General features: G+C 45.3%; 1 protein-coding gene across 3 annotated transcripts in view; it reads left to right on the forward strand.

Annotated features, from left to right (window-relative positions):
* The first annotated feature begins 5,803 nt into the window (after positions 1-5,803).
* The window catches only part of LOC122116482 (prosaposin), a 33,524-nt gene continuing 12,335 nt past the window's right edge, over positions 5,804-26,992 (forward strand). For all 3 annotated transcript variants that reach the window (XM_042690129.1, XM_042690130.1, XM_042690131.1), the window contains exons 1-4: positions 5,804-5,912; positions 23,283-23,416; positions 24,815-24,889; positions 25,947-26,072. In XM_042690129.1, the coding sequence (XP_042546063.1) occupies positions 5,873-5,912; positions 23,283-23,416; positions 24,815-24,889; positions 25,947-26,072 (375 nt within the window). In that variant the 5' untranslated portion in view covers positions 5,804-5,872. The remainder of the gene's footprint in view (positions 5,913-23,282; positions 23,417-24,814; positions 24,890-25,946; positions 26,073-26,992) is intronic.

Here is a 26,992-nt window from a genome sequence, read left to right on the forward strand (position 1 = left end):
CTGGCATGGATAGCTTCAAACCTCGATCCTCAGATCTCAGCCTCCTCAGTAGTTAGGATTACAGGGGTGAGCCTGTTTTAAATTCTTTATTAAAACATTGACCTCCACCTGATTTGGAAGAAATAGTTGTATTGTCAAAGCTTATAGAACTCACAAACTTTATAGACCATGATAGTGACAATTTGCCTTGTGAATGTTAAAATGTGTTTGTGACTTTAAGTATCCCTAATCCCACGATACTGTGAAATTTGTGAAATTTATGTAATCACTTAATCTCAATAAAATTATTAAAACAAAACAAAACAAAAAACAACACTGGCCTCATTGGTTCAATAGAAAAAAGTTGAAGTGACACTAGAGTGACAGGTGGGAATGAAGGGGCTCAAAAGTTCACCTCAAAGCACTGAGTGTTCCCCTAGCTATGAAGGAAGCACTAGGAAAGAGGCCTGGCTGTTTAGGTCCTTTGACCCCCCCCAACCCTGAGATCTCAAAAACTACCCCCAAGTGAGAGGCTGATCCCGAGATTGCTAAGCTTTTGATTCCCAGTTTTTCAAACTTTACACCAAATGCCTGGACACTAGTTTCTTCAACAGCAGGGAGCCCAGCATTTACCAGCTGCTGACACTCAGTGTTTGGAAACTGTCCCAAAGAAGGGTCAGCCATGTTGTGTCTCTCTGTCCACTCTGGTCCCATCAGGCATCTTGCCCTAACTGTACTGGGACACTTGGTGTGCTCTCACTGCGTTCTTCACTAGGCTCCCCAGGGGAAGTGGGAGCTGTAGTGGGTGTGTGGTGAGGAGTGAAGGGAGGGCTCTGGGGTCAGTATCTGTTCCTCAATTGGACAGCAGATTGTAGGGCTGGGGGGGGCATGCTGGTTTTCCCCTTCTCAGTCAGGAGACTTGGTTCCAGATGACTGTTCCTATCTGCTGCCAAATGAGCTTCCATGAAGGTCATTCTCTCCAGATCTCAGTTCCCCTTTCCCCAGACAATGGAATGAAGCTGAGTGACCTCCTCCCCTGTCCCCACTCACTAAAGACATGTTCCAGTGGGCTGATTTCCCTTCATTCCTTTCCTGGGATGGGTAAATACTTATACCTGGTGTGTGTGTGTGTGTGTGTGTGTGTGTGTGTGTGTGTGTGTGTGTGTGTGTGTGTGTGTGTGTGTGTTGGTATGTGTGTCATTCCTCTGCTCAGGAACCCAGAATTAGCCAGGAGAAAAGACAAAGGTTTTGTTGGATTCTCTCAGGCTTTCTGTTTTCACACTGCAATTGGTTAAGGAGTGAGGGTTGGGCAGGGTAGAGCTGCTTCCTTCTCTAGTTGGGTTCACAAATTCTCTGCCTTCCTATTCTCCAGTGATTGGGTTGCTTCCTGCTTTCCCTCATTCTTTTCTTTTCTTTTTTGGTCAGTTGTGGGGCTTGAACTCTGGGCTTGGGTGCTGTCTCTGCACTCTTCAGCTCAAGGCGAGTGCTCTACCGCTTGAGCCACAGTGCCACTTCGGTTTTCTAGTGGTTTACTGGAGATGAGAGTCTCACAGACTTTTCTACCCGGGCTGGCTTTGAACTGCCATCCTCAGATCTCAGCCTCCTGAGTAGGTAGGATTACAGGCATGAGCCACCAGCGCCAGGCTTCCCTCATTTTTTTCTCCCTTCCCTCTTTCCTTCCTTCCTTCCTTCCTCTTGCCTTTTTTTTTTTTTTTGACACAGGGTCTCATTCTATAGCCCAAGTTGCCTTGGGATTCAAGATCCTCCTGCCTCTGCCTCCCAAATGCTGGGATACAGGCATGAACTACCACAGCAGGTTGTTCATATGTATGTATACACACACACACATACACACATATATGGCTTGAACTTAGGGCCTAGGTCCTGTTCTCTACATTTTGCTCAGGGCTAGCACTCTACCAATTAAGCCACAACTCCATTTCTGGCCTTTTGGTGGTTAATTGGAGATAAAAGTCTCACAGGCTTTCCTTCTAACCACAATCCTCAGATCTCAGAATCATGAGTAGCTAAGGAAGATTACAGGTGGAAACCTGTCTGCTGGATGGGACACAGAGAGACCCACAGTCTCACTATGGTTATTGTGTATAAGAAACATTAGGAGAAAAAGCAGGGCACAGAATAAAGCTCCACATGGACCCCCAAATAGGCAAGTCCTACGCACACCAATCAGGAGATAGTTTTGTTTTTTGAGACAGGCTTTTGCTATGATCTCATTGACTAATACCTTGCTATTTTGCCCCGGAAATGGTCTAGAGTGGGTACAGTGATGAATTTGAATCCTGAGTGAAAAGTTGGGTAAGTTGTTAACTCTGTGTGTGTGTTTATTTATTTATTTATTTTTGGTCCGGTCATGGGGCCTGAACTCTGGGCCTGGGTGCTGTCCCTCAGCTCTTCAGCTCAAGGCTAGCGCTCTACCACTTGAGCCACAGCACCACTTCCGGCTTTTTTCTTTTTGTTTATGTGGTGCTGAGGAATTGAAGCCATGCATGCAAGGCAAGCACTCTACCACTGAGCCACCTTCCCAGCTCCTGTGTGTGTATTTTTTGTAAAAATAAAAAATTTATGATTTAAATCTCCTCTCACTTTTTTTTTTTTTTTTTTTTTGAGAATTTCCTTATTTTGTACAGGCTGGCCTTCAACTCATGATCCTTCTATCTTGGCTTCTCCAGTGCTGGATTCACAGGTGTATGCCACCTGCTTCTCTCTCTCTCTCTCTCTCTCTCTCCCTCTCCCTCTCTTTTCCTCTCCCTCTCCCACCCCCCTCTGTCTTTCTTTTTCTCCCTGCCAGTCCTGGGGCTTGAATTCAGGGCCTGAGCACTGTCCCTGAGCTTCTTTTTGCTCAAGGCTAGCACTCTACCACTTGAGCCACAGTGCCACTTCTGGCTTTTTCTGTTTATGTGGTACTGAGGAATTGAACCCAGGGCTTCATGCATGCTAGACAAGCACTCTATCACTAAGCCACATTCCCAGACCCACCATGCTTGCTTGCTTTCTCTTTCTTTCTTTCTTTTGTTCTCTTTCTTGTTTCTCTCCCTTTCCCTCTCCTCCTCTCTTTCCTCTCTCCCTCCCTCCCCCTCTCTCTTTTGTTTGTGGGGCTTGAACTCTGGGCCTGGGTGCTGTCCCTCAGCTCTTCAGCTCAAGACTAGTGCTCTACCATTTGAGCCACAGCGCCACTTCCAGTTTTCTGGTGGTTAATAGTCTGGAGACAATAGTCTCATAGACTTTCCTGCCTGGGCTGGCTTTGAACCGCGATCCTCAGACTCAGCCTCTTGAGTAGCTAGGATTACAAGCATGAGCCACCCGTGTCCAGCTTCCACCATGATGTTTCTTATGGACAGTTTACTAAACATACACATTCTTGCCTTTATCTTCTGCCACTCATGCACCCCTGTCATACTGCATCTCCATTCAATAGAAGTTCCCTGCAAAGATGGGCTGGGAAGGTGGCTCAGTGGTAAAGTGCTCGCCTTGCATGCATGAGGCCCTGGGTTCGATTCCTCAGCACCACATAAGCAAAAAGAAAAAAGCCAGAAGTGGCGCTGTGGCTCAAGTGGTAGAGCGCTAGCCTTGAGCTGAAGAGCTGAGGGATAGCGCCCAGGCCCAGAGTTCAGGCCCCACGACCGGACCCCCCCCCCCAAAAAAAAAAGAAGTTCCCTGCAAAGAAACTTTATGTTTTTGACTGATTGCACTTTTTTTTCCCTTTCTGGTACTAGAGGGTTTGAAGCTGGCCTCATACTCTTGCCTGGCTTTTTCATACAAGGGTGACTCTATGATTTGAGCCACAGCTCCACTTCTTGTTTCAAGGTAGTTAATTAGAGATAAGAGTGTCTTGGACTTTAATGCTTAGGCTTTGTATCAGTGATCCTCAGATTTCAGCCATTTGAACAGTTAGAATTACAGGTGTGAGCCACCTATACCCTGCTTAGAATTTTTTTTTATTGTAACAGTATTGGGACTTTAACTTAGGGCTTTATGCTCTTGCTTGGCTTTTTGCTCTATCACTGAGCTAATTTCTTTCTTTTTTTTTTTTTGTTTTGTTTTTGGGTCCGGTCATGGGGCCTGAACTCTGGGCCTGGGCGCTGTCGCTCACCTCTTCAGCTCAAGGCTAGCGCTCTACCACTTGAGCCACAGCACCACTTCTGGCTTTTTTCTTTTTTCTTTTTGCTTATGTGGTGCTGGGCAATCGAACCCAGGGCCTCAGGCATGCAAGGCAAGCGCTCTACCACTGAGCCACCTTCCCAGCCCTGACCGAGCTAATTTCTTGATTACAGTTTTAAACTCCCACTTTCCTGCCATTTGATACAGAGATCTGAGACTGCATCTTCCGAATTGAAATTCTCAAAGGCCTTCTTTCTTTGACAGTTTCTGAGTGTGGATGGATGGTCAGTGTGTTTATGGGTAGTGATTTTGAATCCTGACCGTAAAAAGTTGGAAAATGGGGAAGGAGAACATTAGAAGAGGTTTAATCTAAATCATAATATATGCATGTGTGAATTACAATAAAATAAAACAAAACAAACCTGGGGGGGGGAGGGGAGAACTTGGATAAGTCCTTAACCAGTTTGCTATTAATTCTCATCTGTAAAATGAAACTGATAGTAAAGTGACCTCAGATGAAAGAAAATGTGAGCCTGGAATTAACCTCCTGGGTCCAAAATCCATGTTCCCATTGCCAAGCTGAAAACAGCAAAGGCTAAAAAAATTCCCCACTAAAACTAGGTTAAATGTATACTATTGGTTTTTCTGTACATAAATATACTAGGATCGGAGATATAGCTCAGTGGCAGAGCACAATGAATGGTGAGGCCCTGGGTTCAATGTCTGGGCCTCAAAAAAATTCCATTAGTAGGCTGTGAATTCTAGGCCATTTCTGGGGTGGTGAGTTCTAGGCCAGTTCCAGGGCAAAATAAGATGTTGGCCAACAAGATCATAGCAAGATCCTGTCTCAAAAAACCAAAAACTGGGCAGGACGGTGGCTTCCGCCTGTAATCTTAGCTACTCAGGAGGCTGAGATCTGAGTATCTCGGTTCAAAGGCAGCCGGAACAGGAAAGTCCTAGAGACTTATCTCCAATAAACCACCATTCTGGAAGTGTCGCTGTGGCTCAAGCTCACCTTGAGCTGAAGAGCTCAGGGACAGCATCCAGGCTCAGAGTTCAAGCCCCATGATTGACAAAAACAAAACAAAAAACAAAAAAAAAAAATTGGGCTGAGAATGTGGCTTAGTGCTTGGCCTTTCATGGATGGAGCCCTGGGTTCGATTCCTCAGTACCACGTAAACAGAAAAAGCTGGAAGTGGCGCTGTGGCTCAAATGGTAGATTACTAGGCTTGAGCAAAAAGAAACTCAGGGATAGTGCCCAGGCCGAGTGCAAGCCCTAGGACTGGCAAAACAAAGAAAACAACAACAACAATAAAGAAAATGTGAGCCTTAACAGGTAGAATAGGGGCTAGGGATACAGCTGAGTGGCAAAGTATTTGCCTAGTATTTGAGAGGCCCTGGCCAAGATGCCCACCACTGCATAAATTAAATAAATATAGTAAACAAATAAATGAAAATGTTTCATACATCCTTGATTTGGCCATTTTATATGATTTTTCTTTTACAAGTTAACCACCACCTTTTCTTCCCTAGTGCCCCTCCACTCTGTAGAGGCCCCACCCTTAGACTCCTCCCCCACTACTCCCTCGGGTGGATCCCTCCCTTTGGCTCCTCTCTTCCCGCAGGCGCTCTGAGCCGCGCTGAGTCAGGCCGCGCCCGGTTAGGGCGTGGCAGGCGCGTGCGCACTGACGCTAGCGTCGGGGTGGGGGGTAGGTTTATATGTGCCGGGGTCAGCTGACACTCTGCATTGCAGACAGCCGAGTCTAGCGGCGCCATGTATGCTCTCGTTCTCCTGGCTGGCCTCCTGGGCACTGGTGAGACTGGGACCCCAGCTCTGGGGAAGGGGTGCCCCGCAGCGTCCACCTGTTCCTGCCTGGGCCGTGCTGGGTCTCGCGGGCCTCGCCTCGCTTCTCCGGTCGGCTGGTCGGTGGACTCGGTGCGGGGCGCGCACTGCGCAGGCGCCGGCCTGGGCCTGTACCTGCGGCCGCGGCCGGAGAGGCTGTGGGGAGCCGGGCGAGGGCTGCGGGGCCGAGGCGGGTGGGACCAAGGAGTGGCGGCTCAGACGGCTCACTGCAGGTCCCTGCGCTACTGGAGTGGCCGAGCCTTCTGAGGCCTTGCTGAGGCTGCCCTTCCCGCTGTGGGGGTGGGCCCTGCGGGTGACCCCTCCCGCAGTCGTGTTGTGACTGTGCGGGGCGCACGTGATCCCTGTGGCCCGGAACCTTGTCCTAAGGGAACGGGACAGAACTATGGCCTTGGGTCTCCCAGTTTGTACTGGTGTGTCGTCCATTTTGGTGGTTCTCTTTTCGTATATACCCCCGGATCGGGAATTGTGGTCCCCATTGTATTGCAATGAAATCTTGACCTCACCTGGGTTCAGAGCCTTGCATGGCTACTGGACAGCCATTACTTATTGTTTTGGGAGGAGGGGGGGGGATACAGATTTGTGAGGGTTGTGCACACAGTGTCGCACTTGTTTTAAAATAGTCCCGAGGATTGTCAAACTCATCGGAGGTTATGAAGAGACCCCTGGGACCACCTGTGTGGTCTTCTTGATATTAGACTAGGCCTCCTTCCCTCTCCCCCGCAGCCCCAGTGCCTTGTGACCTTTCTTTTCCCCTTGCATCTATTTAAAATGTCATGGTTAAGAGAAAAAGAGTGAGGCTAAGTATAAAAATTATACGTTTGTGGGCTGGGAAGGTGGCTTAGTGGTAGAGTGCTTGCCTAGCATGCATGAAGCCCTGGGTTGGATTCCTCAGTACCACATACAAAGTCAGAAGTGGCGCAGTGGCTCAAGTGGTAGAACGCTAGTCTTGAGCAAAAGAGCTCAGGGACAGTGCTCAGGCCCTGAGTTCAAGCCTCAAGACTGGCCAAAAAAAAAAAAAAATTACGGTTTGATGCAGTTGCTGGATTTTAACCTCTGTGGTGAGGATCCAGGTGTTTTCAGGTTTTTTTTTTAATTTTTATTTTTTTTATTGTGAAAATACTGTACAGAGGGGCAATACTGTACAATACTGTACAATTACATGGGCAAGATAATGAGTACATTTCTTATCAAGCATTGTAGCCGCCTCCTGTTTTCAGGTTTTATCCAAAGGAAACAAACCTTATCTTTGCCTAACTTCTGTGCTCATTTCTTGTTACCTGTGTCATTTTGTTTTGTTGTTTTTAATGTGCTGTTCCAAGGACTTGCCCTGAGCTTTTTTTTTTTTTCTCAAGGCTAATGCTCTGTCACTTGAGCCATAGCTCCACTTCTGGCTTTTTGGTGGTTAACTGGAGATAAAAATCTCAGGGACTTTCCTACCTGGGCTTGGTTTAAATCTCAATTCTCAGATCTCAGCCTCCTGAACAGCTAAGCATGAGTCACAGGCCTTCTGTTTTGCTTTTTGAGACAGGGTTTCACTGTGTAGCCCAGTCTGGCTTGAAGTGACTTTCTTCTGCATTCTCTCTTCTTGTGCAGGATTTTTTTTTTCTTGTTCCTTTTTGTGTTCAAGGTTATGGACCTTGAATTCAGGGTCTGGTTGCTGTCCCTTAGTTTTTTGGCTCAAGGCCAGCACTCTACCTCTTGAGCCACAGCTTCACTTCTTTTCTGCCTGGGCTACTTGTTCCTCAGATCTTAGCCCCTTGAATAGCTAGGGTTACAGGCATGAGCCATGGGTGGGTGCCCAGCTTTGTGGAGGGGGTTGAAGCAGAACATAGGGTCTACTGAGCCACACCCCCAAGTCCTTAATTGTTTCTTTGGAAATGTGAAACCCATTTCTAGTATATGTGTCTATATGTTTAATCAGATTCTGGCTAGTCAAGTGCCCCTCTTCCCTGAGCACTTTGATAAGTGGGGTGTGTTAACATTTATGACCTTGGTTTAATTGTGCTGCCAGGTCCTTAGATTATGCCAAGGTCTCTATATGAATGATAGCTTGTCATGACAAGTCTTCCTCATTGTGGCTGTCTGGAGAAGTTGTTTCTAAAGTTTCTGGAAATAGCTAGGCTGAGTTAGTGAATGAGTGGTCTGACTATGGCTACTGTCCACTCCCTGGTAGACGGTTGCAGCACAGGGTGCCATCCTAATACTGGAGAGGCTCCATATCTTACTTTTCTTCCCTTCTTCTCTTTCCTGTGGCTGGGGATTGAATTCAGGACCTGGGTACTGTCCCTTGGCTTTTTGCTCAAGGCTGGCATTGTATGGCTTGAGCTATACCTCCCCTTGCATTTTGGTGGCTAATTGGAGGTTAGAGTCTCATGGACTTTCCTGTCTGGGCTGGCTTTGAACCTCTATTCTTGGATCTCAGTCTGCTGAGTAGGAGTGCAGATGTGAGCCACTAACACCTGACTTTTTGTATGTGCTCATGTGCATGTATGTTCATGCATATGTGCAAATGCCCACACCAGTCTTGGGACCTGAATTCAGGCCTCATATTTCTGCTTTTTTTTTTTTTTTTCATGCCAGTCCTGAGGCTTGAACTCGGGGCCTGGGCACTGTCCCTGAGCTTCTTTTGCTCGAGGCTAGTACTCTACCACTTGAGCCATGGCGCCACTTCTGGCTTTTTCTGTTTATGTGGTACTGAGGAATTGAACCCAGAACTTCATACATGCTAGGCAAGCATTCTACAACCAAGCCACATTCCCAGCCCTTGCTTAAGTTTTTTGATCAAGGCTAGCACTCTACCACTTAAGCCCATACTTCTGCTTCTGGCTTTTTGCTAGTTTATTGGAGATGAAGTCTTGGAAGCTTTTCCTGCCTACTCTGCCTTTGAACCTCAGTGATCAAATCTCAGCCTCCTGAGTAGCTAGGATTATAGGCATGAGACACAGGCTATAATTGTTGACTGAGATGTAGATGTCTGACATCCAATCGCTGACACTTTATGACCTTGAGCAATTTACTTAACCTCTTGATTTCCTCATGTGTAAAGTGACATTAATTGTTACTGCCAAGCTGGATTGCTCCAAGGCTTTAATAAATTAGTGCATGAGAGGGCTTAGTAAAATAACTTGTTTGTTGTTGTGAACTAATAAATGTGGTGTTAAGTTGCCAGTGCCCTTGTGCTACCAGCCTTGTGATCCTCCTCTGTCCTTGACTTTGTTATGTCCATGGCACCTTTTTTTTTTTTTTTTTTTTTTTGCTGGGTTGTGGGCTTGAACTCTGGGCCTGGGCACTGTCCCTCTTCAGCTCAAGGCTAGCACTCTACCACTTGAGCCACAGCACCACTATGGTTTTGTGAGTGGTTTATTGGAGTCTCATGGACTTTCCTGCCAGGGCTGGCTTTGAACCGTGATCCTCAGATCTCATCCTCCAGAGTAGCTAGGGTAGAGACGTGAGCCACCAACCTCTGATACACCTTTCATTTTAAAAGATGCTGTGAGTTAGCAGCAAATCTAAATGGACTTATTCATAATGTATATGCTACCAGTGGAAAAGAATTTGAAGAAGAAAAAGAAGAGAAGGCAGAAGAGTTAGAGGGAAAAAGGGATAAGAGCCTTTCTTTTTTGCAATAAATGTCAGAAACCACCTGTTTAAAAAAAAAAAAGTGCTAGCCGGGTGCTGTTGACTTATGCCTGTAATCCTAACTACTCAGGAGGTTGAAATCTGAGGATCACAGTTCAGAGCTAGCCAGGGCAGGAATGTCCAGGAGACTTTTTTGTGAGGGTAGGGAGGTGGGGAGGTAGGGGGAGGGTGAGGGTTTGGGGGGGGGGGTCAATTGTGGGGCTTGAACTCTGGGTCTGGGCACTGTCCCTGAGCTCTTCAGCTCAAGGCTAGTGATCTACCAGTTTGAGCCACAGCACCACTTCTGTTTTTTTCTAGTGGTTAATTGGAGACAAGAGTCTCACAGACTTTCCTGCCCAGGGTGGCTTTGAACAGTGGTCCTCAGATCTCAGCCACCTCAGTAGCTAGGATTATAGGTGTGAGCCACCGGCACCAGGCTTCCAGGATACTTTTATCTCTAACCACTAGAAAACCAGAAGTGGCACTGTGACTCAAAGTGGTGGTAGCTAGCCTTGAGCTTAGAGTTAAAACTCCATGACTGACAAAAAAAAGTATGTGCAAAAAAAAAAAAAGTATGTGTTGAGATCTGGCACAAGTGGCCCTCTCACCTGTAACACTAGCTAATATTGGAGGCTGAGTTCTGCAAATTGATTTTCAAAGCCAGCCAAATTCAAAGCTGGAAGTGGAGGTGTGGCTTAAGTGACAGAGTGCCAGTTGGGAGCGAAAAGGCCAAGTAAGAGTTTGAGACCTTGAATGTGGCTCAAGTGGTAGAGCGCTAGCCTTGAGCTGAAGAGCTGAGGGACAGCGCCCAGGCCCAGAATTCAGGCCCCACAACAGATCAAAAAAAAAAAAAAAGAGTTTGAGACCTTGAATTCAAGCCCCAGTTACACACACATACTCTCTCTTTCTCTCTCTTTTTCTCTCTCTTTCTCTCTCTCTCTCTGAAAACAAGCCTATATGTTGGGCATAATTACTGAGTCAGGAAAACACCAGCTAGGAGTGAGTTGAGTGTGCATGCTCCAGGGAGCTGAGCTAAGCTTAGCTACTGGGTCAGCCTAAGGGGATTGCAGCTGATTTCTGGTAAACATCGCTAACTCTTGAGACCTGGTTTAAGCCCCAACTTGATTTCCCCATCCATAAGTGGATTTTTGCACTGGGCTCCCCTGTAGATAATCCCCTTTATGACTTGGGCATTGCTACTCTGCAGGCCTCTGCATTTGAGATCTCCTCAGCCTGCAGGATATTGTTTTGGGTTTTCACCATTTTGCAGATGTTATATATATTCTTAGGTGAGGTTTACCCTGTCACAAGTGTTTGGGTCTACTTTAGTGTCACTTTGGTATTCAACTGTGTTATTATCATCTCCTCTTATCAAGACATTTGCAATGTTTGGAATCTTTTCTTTTTTCTTGTTGGTCATGGGACTTGAACTCTGGGACTGGGCACTGTCCTTCAGTTCTTCACCTCAAGGCTCTACCACTTGATCCAGAGTGTCACTTCTGGCTTTTTCTGTTTATGTGGTGCTGAAGAATTGAACCTGTTGCGAGAGGCAAGCACTCTACCGCTGAGCCACCTTCCCAGCTACTGGAGTCTTTTTTTTTTCTGTTCCAACTTTTTATAAACATCAAGTGCACACACCTTGTGCATGTGGATTATTATAGAATTCTCTTGAGGCTATACATACCTAAGAACAGAATTGCAGAAATTGTAGAATTGCTCTCCAAAGTGAGTTTGGCAACTTGTACTCTGGTGTGTTCAATTTCAGATTATTGCTTGTCTGCTTTCATATTTGTTGATATTAAACAAAATTTTGTCTCTATATATCTACACACACACACACACACACACACACACACACACACACACACACACACACACACACACACACACACACACACACACACACACACACACACACACACACACAGATGTTTTTGTTTTTTTGTAGTCTGGGCCACAGAATCTAAATCTAGGGTTTTGCCCATGCCAGACAAGCAGTCTTCTGCTTAAGCCATGCCCCAGTCTCTCTCTCTCTTTTTTAGTTTATGTTTTTAAATAAAAATTCAAAGTAACTTTCTTTTTTCTTTTTTTGCCAGTCCTGGTGTTTGAACCCAGGACCTGGGCACTGTCCCTTAGCTTTTTTGCTCAAGGTCTAGTGCTCTACCACTTGAGCTACAGCTCTGCTTCTGGCTTTTTGGTGGTTAATTGGAGATAAGAGACTCATGGGCTTCCCTGCCTGGGCTAACTTTGAACTGTGATCCTCAGATTTTAACCTCCTGAGTAGCTAGGATTACAGGCAAGGGTCATCTGTGCCAGATTTCAGCACATACATTCTCATTCTCTCCCTCCCCTGCCTCTCCTTCCCCCCTCTCTCCCTCTCCCCTTTCCCCCCTTCCTCCCTCTTCTTCTCCTCTCCTCTTCTTCCTCTCTTCCTCTCTTCCTCCTTGCCCCCTCTCTCCTCAGTGTGGGGCTTGAACTCTGAGCCTTGTAGCCTGGCTAAAATAACATTCTCTCTCTCTCTTTCTCTCTTTCTCTTTCTCATCCTGTCCTGTCCTGTCCTGTCCTGTCCTGTCCTGTCCTGTGGCTTGAACTCGGGGCCTGGGCACTGTCCCTGAGCTTCTTGTGTTCAAGGCTTGCACTCTACCACTTGAGCCACAGTGCCACTCTGGCTTTTTCTGTTTATGTGGTACTGAGGAATCTGAACCCAGGGCTTCATGTGTGCTAGGCAAGCACTCTGCCACTAAGCCACATCCCCCAGTCCTACTAGTCAAATCTTAAAATTTGCTTTGTTTTGTTTTGTTATTTTTTGGTCAGTTGTGGGGCTTGAACTCTGGGCCTGGGCACTGTCCCTTAGCTCTTCAGCTCAAGGCTAGTGCTCTACCACTTGAGCCGCAATGCCACTTCTGGTTTTCTGGTGGTTTATTGGAGCTAAGAGTGTTATAGACTTTCCTGCCAGGGCTGGCTTTGAACCGTGATCCTCAGATCTCAGCCTCCTGAGTAGCTAAGATTACAGGGGTGAGCCACCTGAGCCTGGCAAACTCAGTTTTTTTTAATTATTAGCACATAATAATAGCACAATGGGAGGGTTCATAGTGGTATTTCTATATTTGCATACAATGTACCAAATAAACCCACCCTTCTATCTCTCCTTTATTCCACCTCCCTGTCTCTTAAAACAATTACAACAGATTTCCTTATTCTATTTTCATACCTGTATATGAAGAGATTAGATAATATCCACCTTTGCTATTGGTTTTCTCCTGTTGGTTTTCTCTGGTACCTGTCTCCCAATATAAGCAATTTCGCTTTCCTTTCATTCTGTTTTCATTTTGTAGTGTTTTTAATGTTTTACCACAGTAATCCATACATACATTATATGTCAGATTAAGCACTTCTATTTTTCCCCCGATATAGAACTATTTAAAAATGTTTTAATTCTGGTAATTCTACATTTACAGAAAAGTTACAAAGTACAGTGTTTTTGTTTTTGTTTTTGTTTTTTCTTCTTCTTCTTTTTCTTTCCCCAGTCCTGGGGCTTGGTCTCTGGTCCTGGGCACTGTTCCTGAGCTGCTTTTGCTCAAGATTAGCATTCTATCACTTGTTGAGCCACAATGCCACTTCCAGCTTTTTCTGTGATTAATTGGAGATAAGAGTCTCATGGACTTTATTGCTGGGATGACTTTGAACTGCCACTCTCACATTTTAGCCTCCTGAGTAATTAGGATTACAGGCATGAGCCACTGGCACTTAGCTTTTTATTTTTTATTATAAGGGTAATGTACAGAGGGGTTACAGTTACATAAACCAGGTAATGAGTACATGTTTTTGTTTTTGTTTGCCAATCAATGTTATTGCTTCCTTCGCTCTCTCCCAGATTTTCCTTCCTCAACTCACAAGTTGTATAATTCATTTTCAATGTACTCTCTAGTGAGTGCCACTGCTACTTTTATTCTTTTGTCCCACCAGTGGATTTTTATATGTCTTAATTCACCCAGCTTCCATTATTTTTTGTTTTTATTTTGCTTTTGAAGTACTAAGGTTTGAATTAAGTTACTTATGCCTCCCAAGTAGCTGGGATTACATGTCAGCATGTCCTGTTTTTTTTTTTTCCACTTTTCTGAAGTTAAAATTAAGAAATTGTTTCTAGGCATTGACAAGTCTGACTTTGGGCTCATATGAAATGTTGACCTATTGTTTGTGCACAGGCTAACTAGATACTGCTCTCTGCAACTAATTGTAGTTTATGTAGGTGGCAGGGCATGGGACCTAGCATCCTGGTGTTCTGATGTAAGTCTGAAAAGGGAACCAGTTATAATTTGAGGAAGTGATTTCCTTTGTGTTTCCAAAAGTGGGATGTTCTCTAAATGCTAAGCGTATTGGTTTTGGTCTCAGGATCCCTATATTCTCCTTAGCAAGGGTTGGCATGTAATGTTTTCTACGTGTGCAGAGACCAGCACAGCCTGTAAGCAGAGATCTGTGGGGAGAGCCAGTGCCCATTTGTGTGGCTGAGTTTCCATTTCTGTGCAGTCCACTGGGTCTACAGCAGGACGTTTTTTGGGGAAGATGTAAGACCATTAGCCGCTGCTGATCCCTGCCTATACCTGCTCATCTGCTCACCTGACGGGAACCTGCAGCTTACTGGCTAGGAGTTGTAGCACAGTCTTATCTAAGGTGATTTAAGTTCAGCTCTGGTCATCATCTCCTGATACATGATGAAGAGCTTTTTGTTTTTAAGAAGACTTCTGCTGGCAAGAGGTTTTTTTTTTGGACTCCAATACTTAGGAGTTTCTGTCCCTGAGGTTGCATCACTCCTGTGTAATCTAGCTTTGTATATGGATCCCCCAGTATCTGTCATTATTGCACAAGGTAATTTACCTGTGGGTCCTTGCTTATTCATGTAGATTTCTTCCTTTTTTCTTCACCATACTGGTGTTTGAATTCAGAGCCTAATGATTTTGCTAGGCACGCTTCTAGCACTTGAGCCACATCCCCTAAACCTGCTTTTGTTAGTTTTATCAACTAGTCTTGCTTTTTGCCCAGGCTGTCCTGGACCACAGTCCTCCAACTTAAATTTCCTTTGTAGTTTGGATGACAGGCATGTATGTACCACTATACTTAACATCTTTCTCTCTCTCTCTCTCTCTCTTTCTCTCTCTCTCTATATATATTATATGTATATAATATTTGTTTATTTGAACTCATGAGCTTCATGCTGTCCCTGAGCACTTTTGCCCAAGACTATGTTTACCATTTGAGCCAAAGCTCCACTTCAGTTTTTTGGTGGTTAATTAGATGAGGGTCTCTGGACTTTTCCTGCCTAGGCTGGCTTTTGAACTGTGATTCTCAGATCTTACCCTCCTGAGTAGCTAAGATTACAGGTGCGAGCCACCAATGTCCAAATCTGTTCCTCTTTTTTGCCACTACTAGTGCTTGAACTCAAAGCCTCAATTTTTCACTTGGCTTTTTTGATCATGGCTGGTGCTCTATCATTTGAGTTCCACTTCTGGCTTTTTGGTGGTTGATTGGAAATAAGAGTTTCAGAGACTTTCCTGTCCCAACTGACTTGAAAATACAACCTGGGGTGCTGGGAATGTGGCTTAGTGGTAGAGTGCTTGCCTACATGCATGAAGCCCTGGGTTTGATTCCTCAGTACCACATAAACAGAAAAAGCCAGAAATGGTGCTCTGGCTCAAGTGGTAGAGTACTATCCTTGAACAAAAGAAGCTCAGGGACTGTGCCCAGGCCCTGAGTTCAAGCCCCAGGACTGGCAAAACAAAAACAAAAAAAGAACAAAACAAAAAAGAAAATACAACCTGGGATCTCAGCCTCTTGAGTAACTAGGATTATAGGCATTAGTACTGGCTTTTTATTGGTTGAGATTGTGTGCTTTTTGCCCAGGCTAGTCTTAGCTGCAGTCCTGATTTCTGCCTCCCAAGTAGCTAGGATTACAAATATGAGCTACCATTCTGGGCTGCTTTTCTTTTCTTTTTTAAATTCTATTCTGAGGACTCAGTCCAGGCTTCAGGTGTATTAGGCAAATGCTCTGTTCATAACTCAATATCCTCAAGCCAAATTCCTAGCGCTGTAAGGTAGAATGAACTGGCTTGTGAGTAAAATCAGAGGCAACGTGGGGAGGGCAGAAGAATAAAGAACCTTTGTCTTAAGTAGCCATTAGTGTGTCTGATCTAGGCCAGAGGGCATGGGACATCAGCCAAACCAACATTCAAGCCTATTTGCTGCTGATTTCTTACTTGACATAAGGAACTAAAGACATTTCGTTCTCAAAATTAAGGTGGGGGGCTGGGAATTTGGCTCAGTGATAGAACGCTTGCCTTGCATGCATGAGCAGAAAAAAGCCGGAAGTGGTGCTGTGGCTCAAGTTGTAGGGCACTAGCTTTGAGCTGAAGAGCTGAGGAACAGCGCCCAGGCCCAGAATTCAGCCCCCATGACCGACCAAAAAAAAAAAAAAAAAAAAACACAGGGGCTGGGAAGTTGGCTCAGTGGTAGAGTGCTTGCCTTGCATGCCTGAGGCCCTGGGTTCGATTCCTCAGCACCACATAAGCAAAAAGAAAAAAAGCCGGAAGTGGCACTGTGGCTCAAGTGGTAGAGCGCTAGCCTTGAGCTGAAGAGCTGAGGGACAGCGCCCAGGCCCAGAGTTCAGGCCCCACGACCGGACCCAAAAAAAAAAACCAAAAAAACCCAAAAAAGATTAAGGTAGGTTATGTCCAAGTGTACATTATTCTAAAAGGTTAAATGGGAAATATTTTTCTTTTTTTTTTGTGAAGAATGCTGTACAAAAGTAGCATCTACAAAGGAGAGGCAAATTAAGTACTAATGCTGAACCTTTGAGACACCAGCTGTCTGGTGTAGTCAGTGTTGAGAGCATTGTATAACTCCAGCTCTTAGAGAATCCAAGTGCATGGATTCTCTAAATGAGAAGGCAGGGGACCTGAGATAGATGCTCTCTCTTCCAGGGATTATTCTCTCTTTGTTTCCCTGCAAGCTGCCTGTTGTCATGGGGATATATCATCTAGGTAGCAGATGAAAGCTGTGGAATGTAGGTTCTGTTTATGGGTGCTGGGAGGCTCTATGTATTTTCTTTTCTCTCTCTCTCTTTTGGTTAGTTGTGGGGCTTGAACTCTGGCCTGGGCGCTGTCCCTCAGCCCTTCAGCTACTTGAGCCACAGTGCCAATTCCCGGTTTCTGTGGCTTTGTATTGGAGTCTCACAGACTTTACTGCCCTGGCTGGCTTTGAACCATGATCCTCAGATCTCAGCCTCCTTAATAGCTAGGATTACAGGTGGGAGCCACTGGCACCCGGCATTCCATATATTTTCTTTATTTGCTAGCTATATTCTTAACAGTATTTAACACAGGTTACCTGTTTAAGAGAAAGAGCGCATGTTGTCTGATAGATGTTTTAATGAGTGGAGCATGTATTCACATTTTAGGAAAGGCTGTCCTCTATGTTGAGTTCATTTATAAGACTTGCTGGTAACTGTATCATGTATGTGGCTCTTCAATCCCCTCCATGGTGGTAAGCCTTTGTAAAATGACCTACTGTTTGGAGACTATTCTGCTCAATCGCAACAACAGACCTAGTAAAGGTTTAAATCTGATCACTTAAGCCCCACAGAGCAATTGGTATCACAGAAAACTGACCCAGACCATCCAGCAGTGGCTATTCCAGAGAGCTCCCAGATAGCTCCCAAACAGCTCCCACACACAGGCTTTTCTAGCTCTGTTCTTCATCCTGGAGTTCTGGCCTGAATCCTTATGCCTTAATCTAAAGGAAAGTATGAGGACCTGCAGACATTCTGTCAGCTAGGTGTAATATCATGGTCAGACCTTGCTGCAGGGGCGACTGGGAAATGTACTCTAATCTTGGCATCCTTGTGTTTACTGAAATCTAGTTTTATTCCTGTGAAGGAAGAGAGAATGAATATAGGGGAGTGGCTTGCAGTCCCTGTCCTAACAGATCATGTTTAATTCTATTCTTAAAGGTAACATGAAAAAAAAATTAGTGCTGAAATAAAAATTAGAATGTCATCTTTTACCCCCTTGCTTTCCTCTTGGGCCAGCCTTTAGCAATTAGCTGTACTATTCACCAAGAAGTTTCTAGGCAGTAGGGACTCCTAAGTGCGTTCTCATTTCTTTTCACATTATTCCTGAGAAAGAAGTTTTCAATTTTTTTTTTTTTGGTAGATGATTGGTATGAGCCAGTTGTTGTATCTTTCTGAGGCTAGTAACATGTTGATATGTGCCTCCCCCCTGCCAGAAAACAAGAGGTACTGGAGTTTGTGCTCAGGGCCTTGTACTTGCTCAGCTTGTTTGCTCCATTGGTGCTCTGCCACTGAGCCATGCCTCCAGCCCCATTCCCTCCTTTTTACTTTGAAACATGTTTTTATTTTCTTTTTGGCAGTACTGGGGCTTGAATGTAGGCACAGCAGGTTCTGTACCACTGGCCCACACTTCAAGCTGAGAAAGAGGTCTTTTTTTTGGGGGTGGGGGTCCGGTCGTGGGGCCTGAACTCTGGGCCTGGGCGCTGTCCCTCAGCTCAAGGCTAGCACTCTACCACTTGAGCCACAGCATCACTTCCAGCTTTTTTCTTTTTGCTTATGTGGTGCTGAGGAATCGAACCCAGGGCCTCATGCATGCATGGCAAGCACTTTACCGCTAAGCTACCTTCCCAGCCCCTGAGACAGAGTTTTTGTTTATTTGTTTTTCTGTATGGGGCAACTAAAACTCAAGACTTTACATTCTTCTTGGCTACCACTCAAGCTACCCCTATTTCCAGCTTTTTTTTTTCCCCCTGATTAATTGGAGATAAGACTCTGAGGGACTTTTCTGCCTCTGCTGTCTTCAACCAGGATTCTCAGGTCTCAGCCTTTTTAGTAGCTAGGATTTTAGGTGTGAGCCACCTGTGTGCATTAGGCTTTGAGATAGTTTTAATACCCTGGTCCAGGCTGTTCTTGATCTTTCTGCCCTGTGCTATGAATCAGAGTACTAACACGATAGTATGCACCACCACATTCAACTTTAATGGGTTCCGGATATACTTTGTACAGTGATAACTTGGATTGGTGTTCCCTGGAGGTAACCATTGGTGTATCACTAATGACCTTTTTCATGAGTCACTGAAGGCATTATAGTATTTGTGCCTTGCCGGGTACCCGTCTCTCACCAATGCCAAACTTCTTGTTTAACGTTTGACGACCCAAGATCACTGTTCTGGCTCTTAGCAATGTGGCTTGGAGTCAGTAGCTAATGCTAATGACCTCTGAGGTTGCTGGGGTGCAACTGTCTAGGTCTTTGAGCTACCACATAATAATTACCCAATAAATGTTGAATGTGCAGAGAGCCAGGCCCTGACCTAGTGGTTGTTGTGAGCTCTCTGTTCTGGGAAGGGATGTGGGTTACCAGGAGGTCCCCTGCTGTTAAAACTGCAAAGAACAGTGGCACTTAGTGTACTGTTTTGGTGCAGCACCATACCATGTGCTTTTCAAACATTAATTTTTTTTTTTTTTGCCAGTCCTAGGACTTGAACTCAAGGCCTGGGCACTGTCTCTGAGTCTCTTTGTGTTCAAGGCTCGCTAGCACTCTACTACTTGAGCCATAGCACCACTTCTAGCTTTTCTGTTTATGTGGTACTAAGGAATGGAACCCAGGGCTTCATGCATGCTAGGCAAGCACTCTACCACTAAGCCACATTTCCAGCCACTCAAACATTCTGTGTCAGGCCTTTGGAGCAAATACTAGTAATAAGCCTTGAAGACTGAGGTTTCCAGGGCACATGACTGGAAGTGGAGGAACTGGCATCTGAATGAGCTCAGGCTTGGTAGGGTAAGGGCAAATTACTATCCCAGAGAGATGGTGGTGAGGGCAGAGGGTGAAGGGTGGGGAGGTATGTGTGTATGTGCCAGTTGAAGTGTTTATGTGTAATTAAATCATCTTCAGTCCACTGATAAAAGTGGTTCCCTCTTCATTTTACAGGGAGTGGCAGAGGCAGGTTGTGTGCTCTGTTCCTGTGTCACATCTAATTTGCCTTTTCACAAGGAAGACATTTCAAATGTGTGCCTTTAAAAAAAAGGCATGTCTCCATCAAGTGCTAGTGGCTTACTCCTGTAATCCTAGCTACTTAGGAGGCTAAGATATGGGGATGGCAATTTGAAGTCAGCCCAGGTAGCCAGATCTGGGAGACTCTTACAGAGCTGAGTTCAAGCCCCAGTACCTATACACAAGTTAAAAAAAAAAAAAAAGTATATCTCAGGCTTGTGTGTGTGCCAGGTCCTTGAACTGAGAAGTGTAGGGCTTGACTTGGGCCCCAGTGCTATTGATGTCTGTACTGACACATCCAATCAGAAATCTCCAGTGGCCAAGGCAAACACTCTTAAGAAATTTCTTAAGAGAGCCACATACCAGTGGCTCAGGCCTGTAATCCTAGCTACTCAGGAGACTGATAGCTGAGGATCACAGTTCAAAGCCAGCCTGAGCAGGAAAGTCTGTGAGACTCTTATTTCCAGTTAACCACCAGAAAACTGGAAGTGGCACTGTGGCTCAAGTGGTATGGTGCTAGCCTTGAGCTGAAGAGCTGAGGAACAGTGCCCAGGCCCAGAGTTCAAGCTCCATGACTGACCCCCCCCCCCCCAAATTCTTAAGAGGTCAGCATAGTGCCTCAGGGAGAGAAGTTGGTATGTGGGGTCAAGGGATGGGTTATGAGGATGAGAATAGAGGTTAAAAAGCTTGACGGGGAACATTTTGAGAACTCAACAGAAAATTTGGGGTAGTTTTTATATTGGGTTTCTATAAATAGGATCATCAGCATCTGCCTTGTTATTGTGAGTGAAGATGTATAGTCCTTGAGAGATCTTTCTGTCCAGCTCTGTACTCACAGGGTTCCTCTTCCAGGAACCCCACAGGTAGAGGCTCTTGTGTTCTTGGTTGTCCTATTGTTGAGCAGTCCTCATCTAGCCTTTGTAGTCCCCTGTGGTGTTAAACACATTGCTTGACCTGACTTGCTGCTCAGGTCTCTTAGGTCTAGAGCTACCCTAAAACACCTCTGTGGTAGGAGCGAGGTGTCCCTTGCTTATTTGAAGGCCAACCATATTAGGACATTTTCCTAGCTAATCATCTCCAATCCCCTTAAGAACTTTTTGGAATGGAGGCCTGCCTTTCTGACCTCTGAAGAGCCTGTACATGTTTGTTCCTTCCTTTGTCCTTTGTTGTCCTGTAGCAAGCAGATTGCTCAGTTGTGCTCTCATCCTATCCTTCAGCTGTGAGGTCTTCCTGTTCTGTATTCTCTTTTAGACGGAATGATTTTAGGTTGAACACTGCTAGTTTCATTTCCCATCTGTCTTGTCCTGTTGACGTCTTTTTTTCTTTCAGCCCTTCCTTGCTGCCACAGGGGTCTTGCTTCAACTTTCTCTTTTTCCTTTTTCTTTCTTCCTTTCCTCCTGTACTTGATTTCTTTTGGCCACAGCTCCACTTCCAGTTTTTTTTTTTTGGGTCCAGTCGTGGGCCTGAACTCTGGGCCTGGGCGCTGTCCCTCAGCTCTTCAGCTCAAGGCTAGCGCTCTTCCACTTGAGCCACAGCGCCACTTCCGGCTTTTTTCTTTTTGCTTATGTGGTGCTGAGGAATTGAACCCAGGGCCTCATGCATGCAAGGCAAGCACTCTACCACTGAGCCAACTTCCCAGCCTACTTCCAGTTTTTTATGGTTAATTTGAGATTAAAGTCTCATAGACCTTCCTGCCCAAGCTATTGCCTAGAACTGTGATCCTCAGATCTCAGCTTTCTGAGTAGCTAGGATTATAGGCAGAGCCACCAGCATCCAGCTAGACTTTTCCTTCCTTCCTTCCTTCCTTCCTTCCTTCCTTCCTTCTTTTTCTCTTTCTCTTTCTTTTCTTTTCTTTCCTTTTTTTTTTTTTTTTTGCCAGTCTGAGGATTGAACTCAGGGGCTGGGCATTGTACCTGAGGTTCTTTTGCTCAAGGCTAGTACTCTACCACTTGAGTCACAATGCCACTTCTGGCCTTTTCTGTTTATGTGGTACTGAGGAATTGAACCCAGCTCTTCATGTATGCTAGGCAAGCATTCTACTATTAAGCCACATTACCAGCCCCTTGCTTAGCTTTTTTGATCAAGGCTAGCACTCTACTATTTAAGCCCACACCTCTACTTCTGGCTTTTTAAAAAAAAAACATTTTTTTTGTTATTATCCTTAAGTAGTTGTACAAAGAAGTTCCCATTCTAAGCCTGGCGCTGGTGGCTCACGCCTGTAATCCTAGCTACTCAGGAGGCTGAGATCTGAGGATCGCGGTTCAAAGCCAGCTCGGGCAGGAAAGACTGTGAGACTCCTATCTCCAATAAACCACCAGAGAACCGGAAGTGGCGCTGTAGCTCAAGTGGTAGAGCGCTCGCCTTGAGCTGAAGAGCTGAGGGACAGCGCCCAGGCCCAGAGTTCAAGCCCCACGACCGACCAAAAAAAAAAGAAGTTCCCATTCTACAAACAGTATATGAATACAAGATGTCTGATAACATTGTCACCCATTGCTCCTAACCCATCCCTTCTCTCACTATTTTTTTAAAAAATTGAGATTAGTTGATTACATAAATTTCCCATATATCACAGTATTGTGGAATAGTGATACCTAGTTAAAGTCACAAATACATTTTAACCTTCACAAGGCAAATTGTCATTATCAGGGTTGGGAAGGTGGCTCAGTGGTAGAGCGCTTGCCTTGCATGCCTGAGGCCCTGGGTTCGATTCCTTAGCACCACATAAGCAAAAAGAAAAAACCGGGAAGTGGCGCTGTGGCTCAAGTGGCAGAGCGCTAGCCTTGAGCTGAAGAGCTGAGGGACAGCGCCCAGGCCCAGAGTTCAGGCCCCACGACTGGACCCAAAAATATATATATATATATATATATATATATATAGACTTTAAACTTAACTGTTTTATTTTCTTACCTTTTACAGCTCCTTGTATAATCATTATTCTTGGATTTTTTCCAATTTGATGTATATCTCTATGTTTGACAGCTGTAATATTATGTTTACTATATTTCACTCAAATTTCTATGTTTCTTAGCGTTCTTGTGGGAGTAGATTTGCTATTTTCCCTCTTGGTGCTGTGTTCATGCTAGGCAAGGCAGGTACTCTAACCCCTTCCTAGTTTGTGCTTTTTTTGTTAAGGTTTTTTTTCTCCCATTAGTATACTCTAATTGTACAAGGGGATTTCATTGTGACATTTCCATACATGAATACAGTTGTATCCCATCAATCTCCATTACTCTTTTAGACTCTCCCCTCTTCTTAAAACAATTTTAACAGGTTTTGTTGTCCTATTTTCATAATGTATATAAAGTACTTCAGCACATTCATCTTTGTGATAATCCCCACCAAAAATAAAAGGTATCTGAGTTACTGTTCACTGGCAGAAAGTTCCATTGTCTGGCTTCAGTCTCTCCTGCTGCAGGAAATTTATACTGTCCTGTGAGCCCCTTTGGAAAAGAAGGTTATCCTTGGGACTAAAAATGTGAAATCAGAAATCAGAACAAAATTACTGATAAAGGGCAAAACTTCTTGGCAGGGGTCAGCTTTAGCATTGTAGTTTACCACAGACTTTGCTGTCCTTGACCCTAGGGAAGTAATGTAGGCCATTTTGTTGGAAAATGGGCCACCTCCTTAGATTGGTTTTCCTTTTATAGCTCTTGCCAGCCCTATCCCAGACCTGACAACATGCTCTGGGGGCTCAGCAGTGCTATGCCAGAACTTGAAGACTGCGGTGGACTGTGGGGCTGTGAAGCACTGCCAGCAGATGGTCTGGAGCAAGCCCACTGTGGTGAGCACCCCTCCTGGGCCCTCCAGGCCCCTCCCTGCCTTCCCTAGACTTGTTCACAGAGCTCGTCTCTTGCTCGCTGCTCTCTGCCCCCCTTGGTGACCTTGTATGACAAGCGAGACCTGTTATTGGATGTGCTCAATTTACCACAAAGTAAATGAAGCCCAGAGAAGAAAAGAACTCATTCCCTTAGGCCATTGGTCTCTTGGTGGCAGTTAGGATGAGGGCCTCCATATTTGTTGCTGTGTATGACCCACACTGCTTCCCCAACCCTGCTCTGGATCCCCTTCCTACCTAGATACAGGCCAAGTGGGTCTGCAGTATGAGCACATGGACATAGCCCAGCCTGAGTCACTCTGCACAAAGTAGTATATGCTAAGCTTTTTTAAAGTCTTGATATTTATTGTTCTTCCTTAGTCTTCTCAACAGGCAAATCCTGAGACTGAGAGAGAGCTTAATAGCTATTTAAAATTTTGTTTCTAGCTAAAACCACTCTGGGAAAGATAACCACTGGTGCAGGTGCTTTTCCTGGTTCTCCCTGTGATGTGCTGGTTGTCAAATGGGACAGGCTGTGTTTGACAGGTTGGAGTTTTATTCTAAGCGTGTCAGTGGCCTCTAGCTCACCTTTAGTAAGAGAAGAAAAGTTGCTTAAATAGTACTACTTTTAGACATAGATTCTGAAATACTGAGAAATCAGTTCACTGACCAAATCAACTTTGAGATTTAGGTTTTAATTTTCTTTCTGTCTCATTTTGAATACTACATGCTCTTTCCAAGTTCAGTGTGTGCTGAGTGAGGACTTAGGGCTTTGCTGATTCGGTGGTCTCAGGCTGCCTGGGTCTCTTATGTTATGGTCCTGTGCATAGGATTACCTTGACTTGGCATAAAGTTTTGAATGACTTTCTCTGAGTTCATCTGTGAACTCAGTTCACAGCTGCCCCTAATTCTCATCTAGACATGTTAGCCCTTATCCATAGATCAAGAAGGGAGCCTAGGCACATCTCCCAAAGAACTTTGAGAACCAACTAGAATTCCTGTGGTTTCTGACCTGGGTGTGTGTCCATTTACATGGTGTGGTTGGGAGCAGAGGGTAGATCAGGTGCCAGTGGGTGTGGGTAGAAGTACGGTGACTGGCGTTGGAGCCCTGCTGCCCTGAGGAATGGCTATTTGCTCACAGCTGCACTTATATGGAATTGATTTCAACCACAGGCACTGAGCACTTACCTATTGCTCATCACCCCTGTCCTTCCTTTGGTGTCCTGCTGATCAGGCACCAGATTGTGACTGTGGTTGACTTCCACTCCATCAGTGCAGGGAAAGGGCTTGGTGTTTGTGGCTACGTGGGGTGTAAATTGGGTCATTCAAATCCAGATCTCTACCCATCATGTTTTTTCCTTCTAGAATTCTCTTCCATGCAACATATGCATTCAGGTTATCACTGCAGCCGACAATATGCTGAAAGAAAATACCACTGAGGTGAGCTGCTGGGGACAGGTCGGGGCAGCCTGAGCTTTGGTTCCACAGAACTGTGGCCCTGGGAGTCCATATAGGACTAGCTTATTCCCAAGGGGTGGCAGATTTCTGAAAAAGGCCAAGTGGGAAGTATTTCAGACCACGCAGTCTACTTACCATCTGCCATAGCCCCAGGCTGGCCTCAAACTCACAATCCCCCTTATTCAGCCTCCTGAGTGTTGATACTATAGGTATGCACCATTGTGTCTGTCCACAGTATTTTTTTTTTTTTTTGGGGTCACTCATGGGGCTTGAACTCGGCCTGGGCACTGTTCCTGAGCTCTTCAGCTCGAGGCAAGCACTCTACCACTTGAGATACAGTGCCACTTCCAGTTTTCTGGTGGTTAATTGGAGATAAGAGTCTCACAGACTTTCCTGCCTGGGCTGGCTTTGAAACATGATCCTCAGATCTCAGCCTCCTGAGAAGCTAGGATTATAGACATGAGCAACGGGTGCCTGGCTACAGTCATTTAAAAAAAAAACACTTTAAAAAATGTAAACACTAGGGCAGGGAAGGTGGCTCAATGGTAGAGTGCTTGCCTTGCATGCATGAGGCCCTGGGTTTGGCTTCTCAGCACTACATAAGCAGAAAAAAATGGAAATGGTGCTGTGGCTCAGGTGGTGGAACACTAGCCTTGAGTTGAAGAGCTGAGGGACAGCGCCCAGGCCCAGAGTTCAGGCCCCAAAACTGACAAAAAAGTAAACACTATTCTCCAGGCTGTATAAGAAAGAGCATGAAGGTCCTATTTTGCTGGCCTCTGGACTAAATATTAAATATAGTTGAGATTTCATCTACATTAGTGTGTGGCTATCAGTTTGGCAATATCAGAGTTCACTGTACCTCAGACTATGGGTGAGAGGAGAGTCTGCTTTTACTTGTTGAGCTGATGGAGCCATAGGGAAGTGCTGGCTCTCTACCATCCTTTTCCCTGAGGGTTGGCTGTTTTCAAGCTTCTCTGTTCTGGAGTTATTAAGGGCTCCTTGCCTTCAGTTCTGACCTTTGCCTTGTTCTTCCTCACAGGAGGAGATCCTTGGTTACCTGGAGAAGATGTGTGACTGGCTTCCTAACCCCAACTTCTCATCTAAATGCAAAGAGACCGTTGATTCTTACCTCCCTGTCATCTTGGATATGATTAAACAGGAAATAGTAAGAGGGGATGGGGCAAACAGGCTCTTCTTCTCAGTGCCTCCAGCCCAAAGCAGGATAATTGAAATGAAAAGTGTGTTCATGGTGGATAACTCATGTCAGGTCTTTAACAGATGCTTTGAGCACGATAGAGTTTGATTTCTACATAGAATTAAGTAACTCACTAAGTATGTACTATACCCAAGCCATGTGCCAGGGTGTTTTGGCAGTGAATGAAGAGCCAACTTTGAAAGGCCCTGAGGAAGGGGAATGTTTGAGAAACTGTCTTGAGACAGGACCAAGGTTTGGTGTGGAAAAGCCCATCATACAAGGCCTCTGGTGCCAGGCTTAAGGGTTGCAAGTGCAGCTGGAGCCCTTGGAATACATGCCCAGTGGTGCTTTTTCTCAAGGGAGCTGTGGTGGGGACATAAGTGGGTTGCCCAGAAGGTTGTGGTGGAGATGGCTGAAGGGTGAATGCACTGACCTTACTTGTGGAGAGTGGGATGTCTTCCAGGTCTCTTACTTGTGCAAGTTGAAATAGAGGGGAGCAGGTTGTTCGGTGGAGTAGCATTAGGAAAAGGTGGAAATGTCTATGAGGTAGTACAGGGGTGAGTCACTATAGGAGGTGACAGCTTGTGTACTGTGTGGAAGGTCCTTGACACCAGTTAACAGCATTAGCTGGTTGGGTGATGTGGCTGTAGCTTAGAGCCCCTGGCCCTTTTTTTTAACCCCTAAATGAGGTTCATCTTCCTTGAAGGAAGAGCTGGTGATGAGCAGAGGGGGCTGCTGTGCTATGTGGCTAGGCACAAAGGTTATCATTTTTTGTACTCTTCCATATACTGAGCGGTATGAATTTAGACAACAAAGTTGTACTTTTTTTTTAATGCCAGTCTTGGGGCTTGAACTCAGGGCCTGGGCACTGTCTCTGAGCTTCTTTTGCT

This window comes from Dipodomys spectabilis, unplaced genomic scaffold (assembly GCF_019054845.1).
Source record: "Dipodomys spectabilis isolate Male_0828 unplaced genomic scaffold, ASM1905484v1 ptg000136l, whole genome shotgun sequence".
NCBI classification, from domain to species: domain Eukaryota; kingdom Metazoa; phylum Chordata; class Mammalia; order Rodentia; family Heteromyidae; genus Dipodomys; species Dipodomys spectabilis.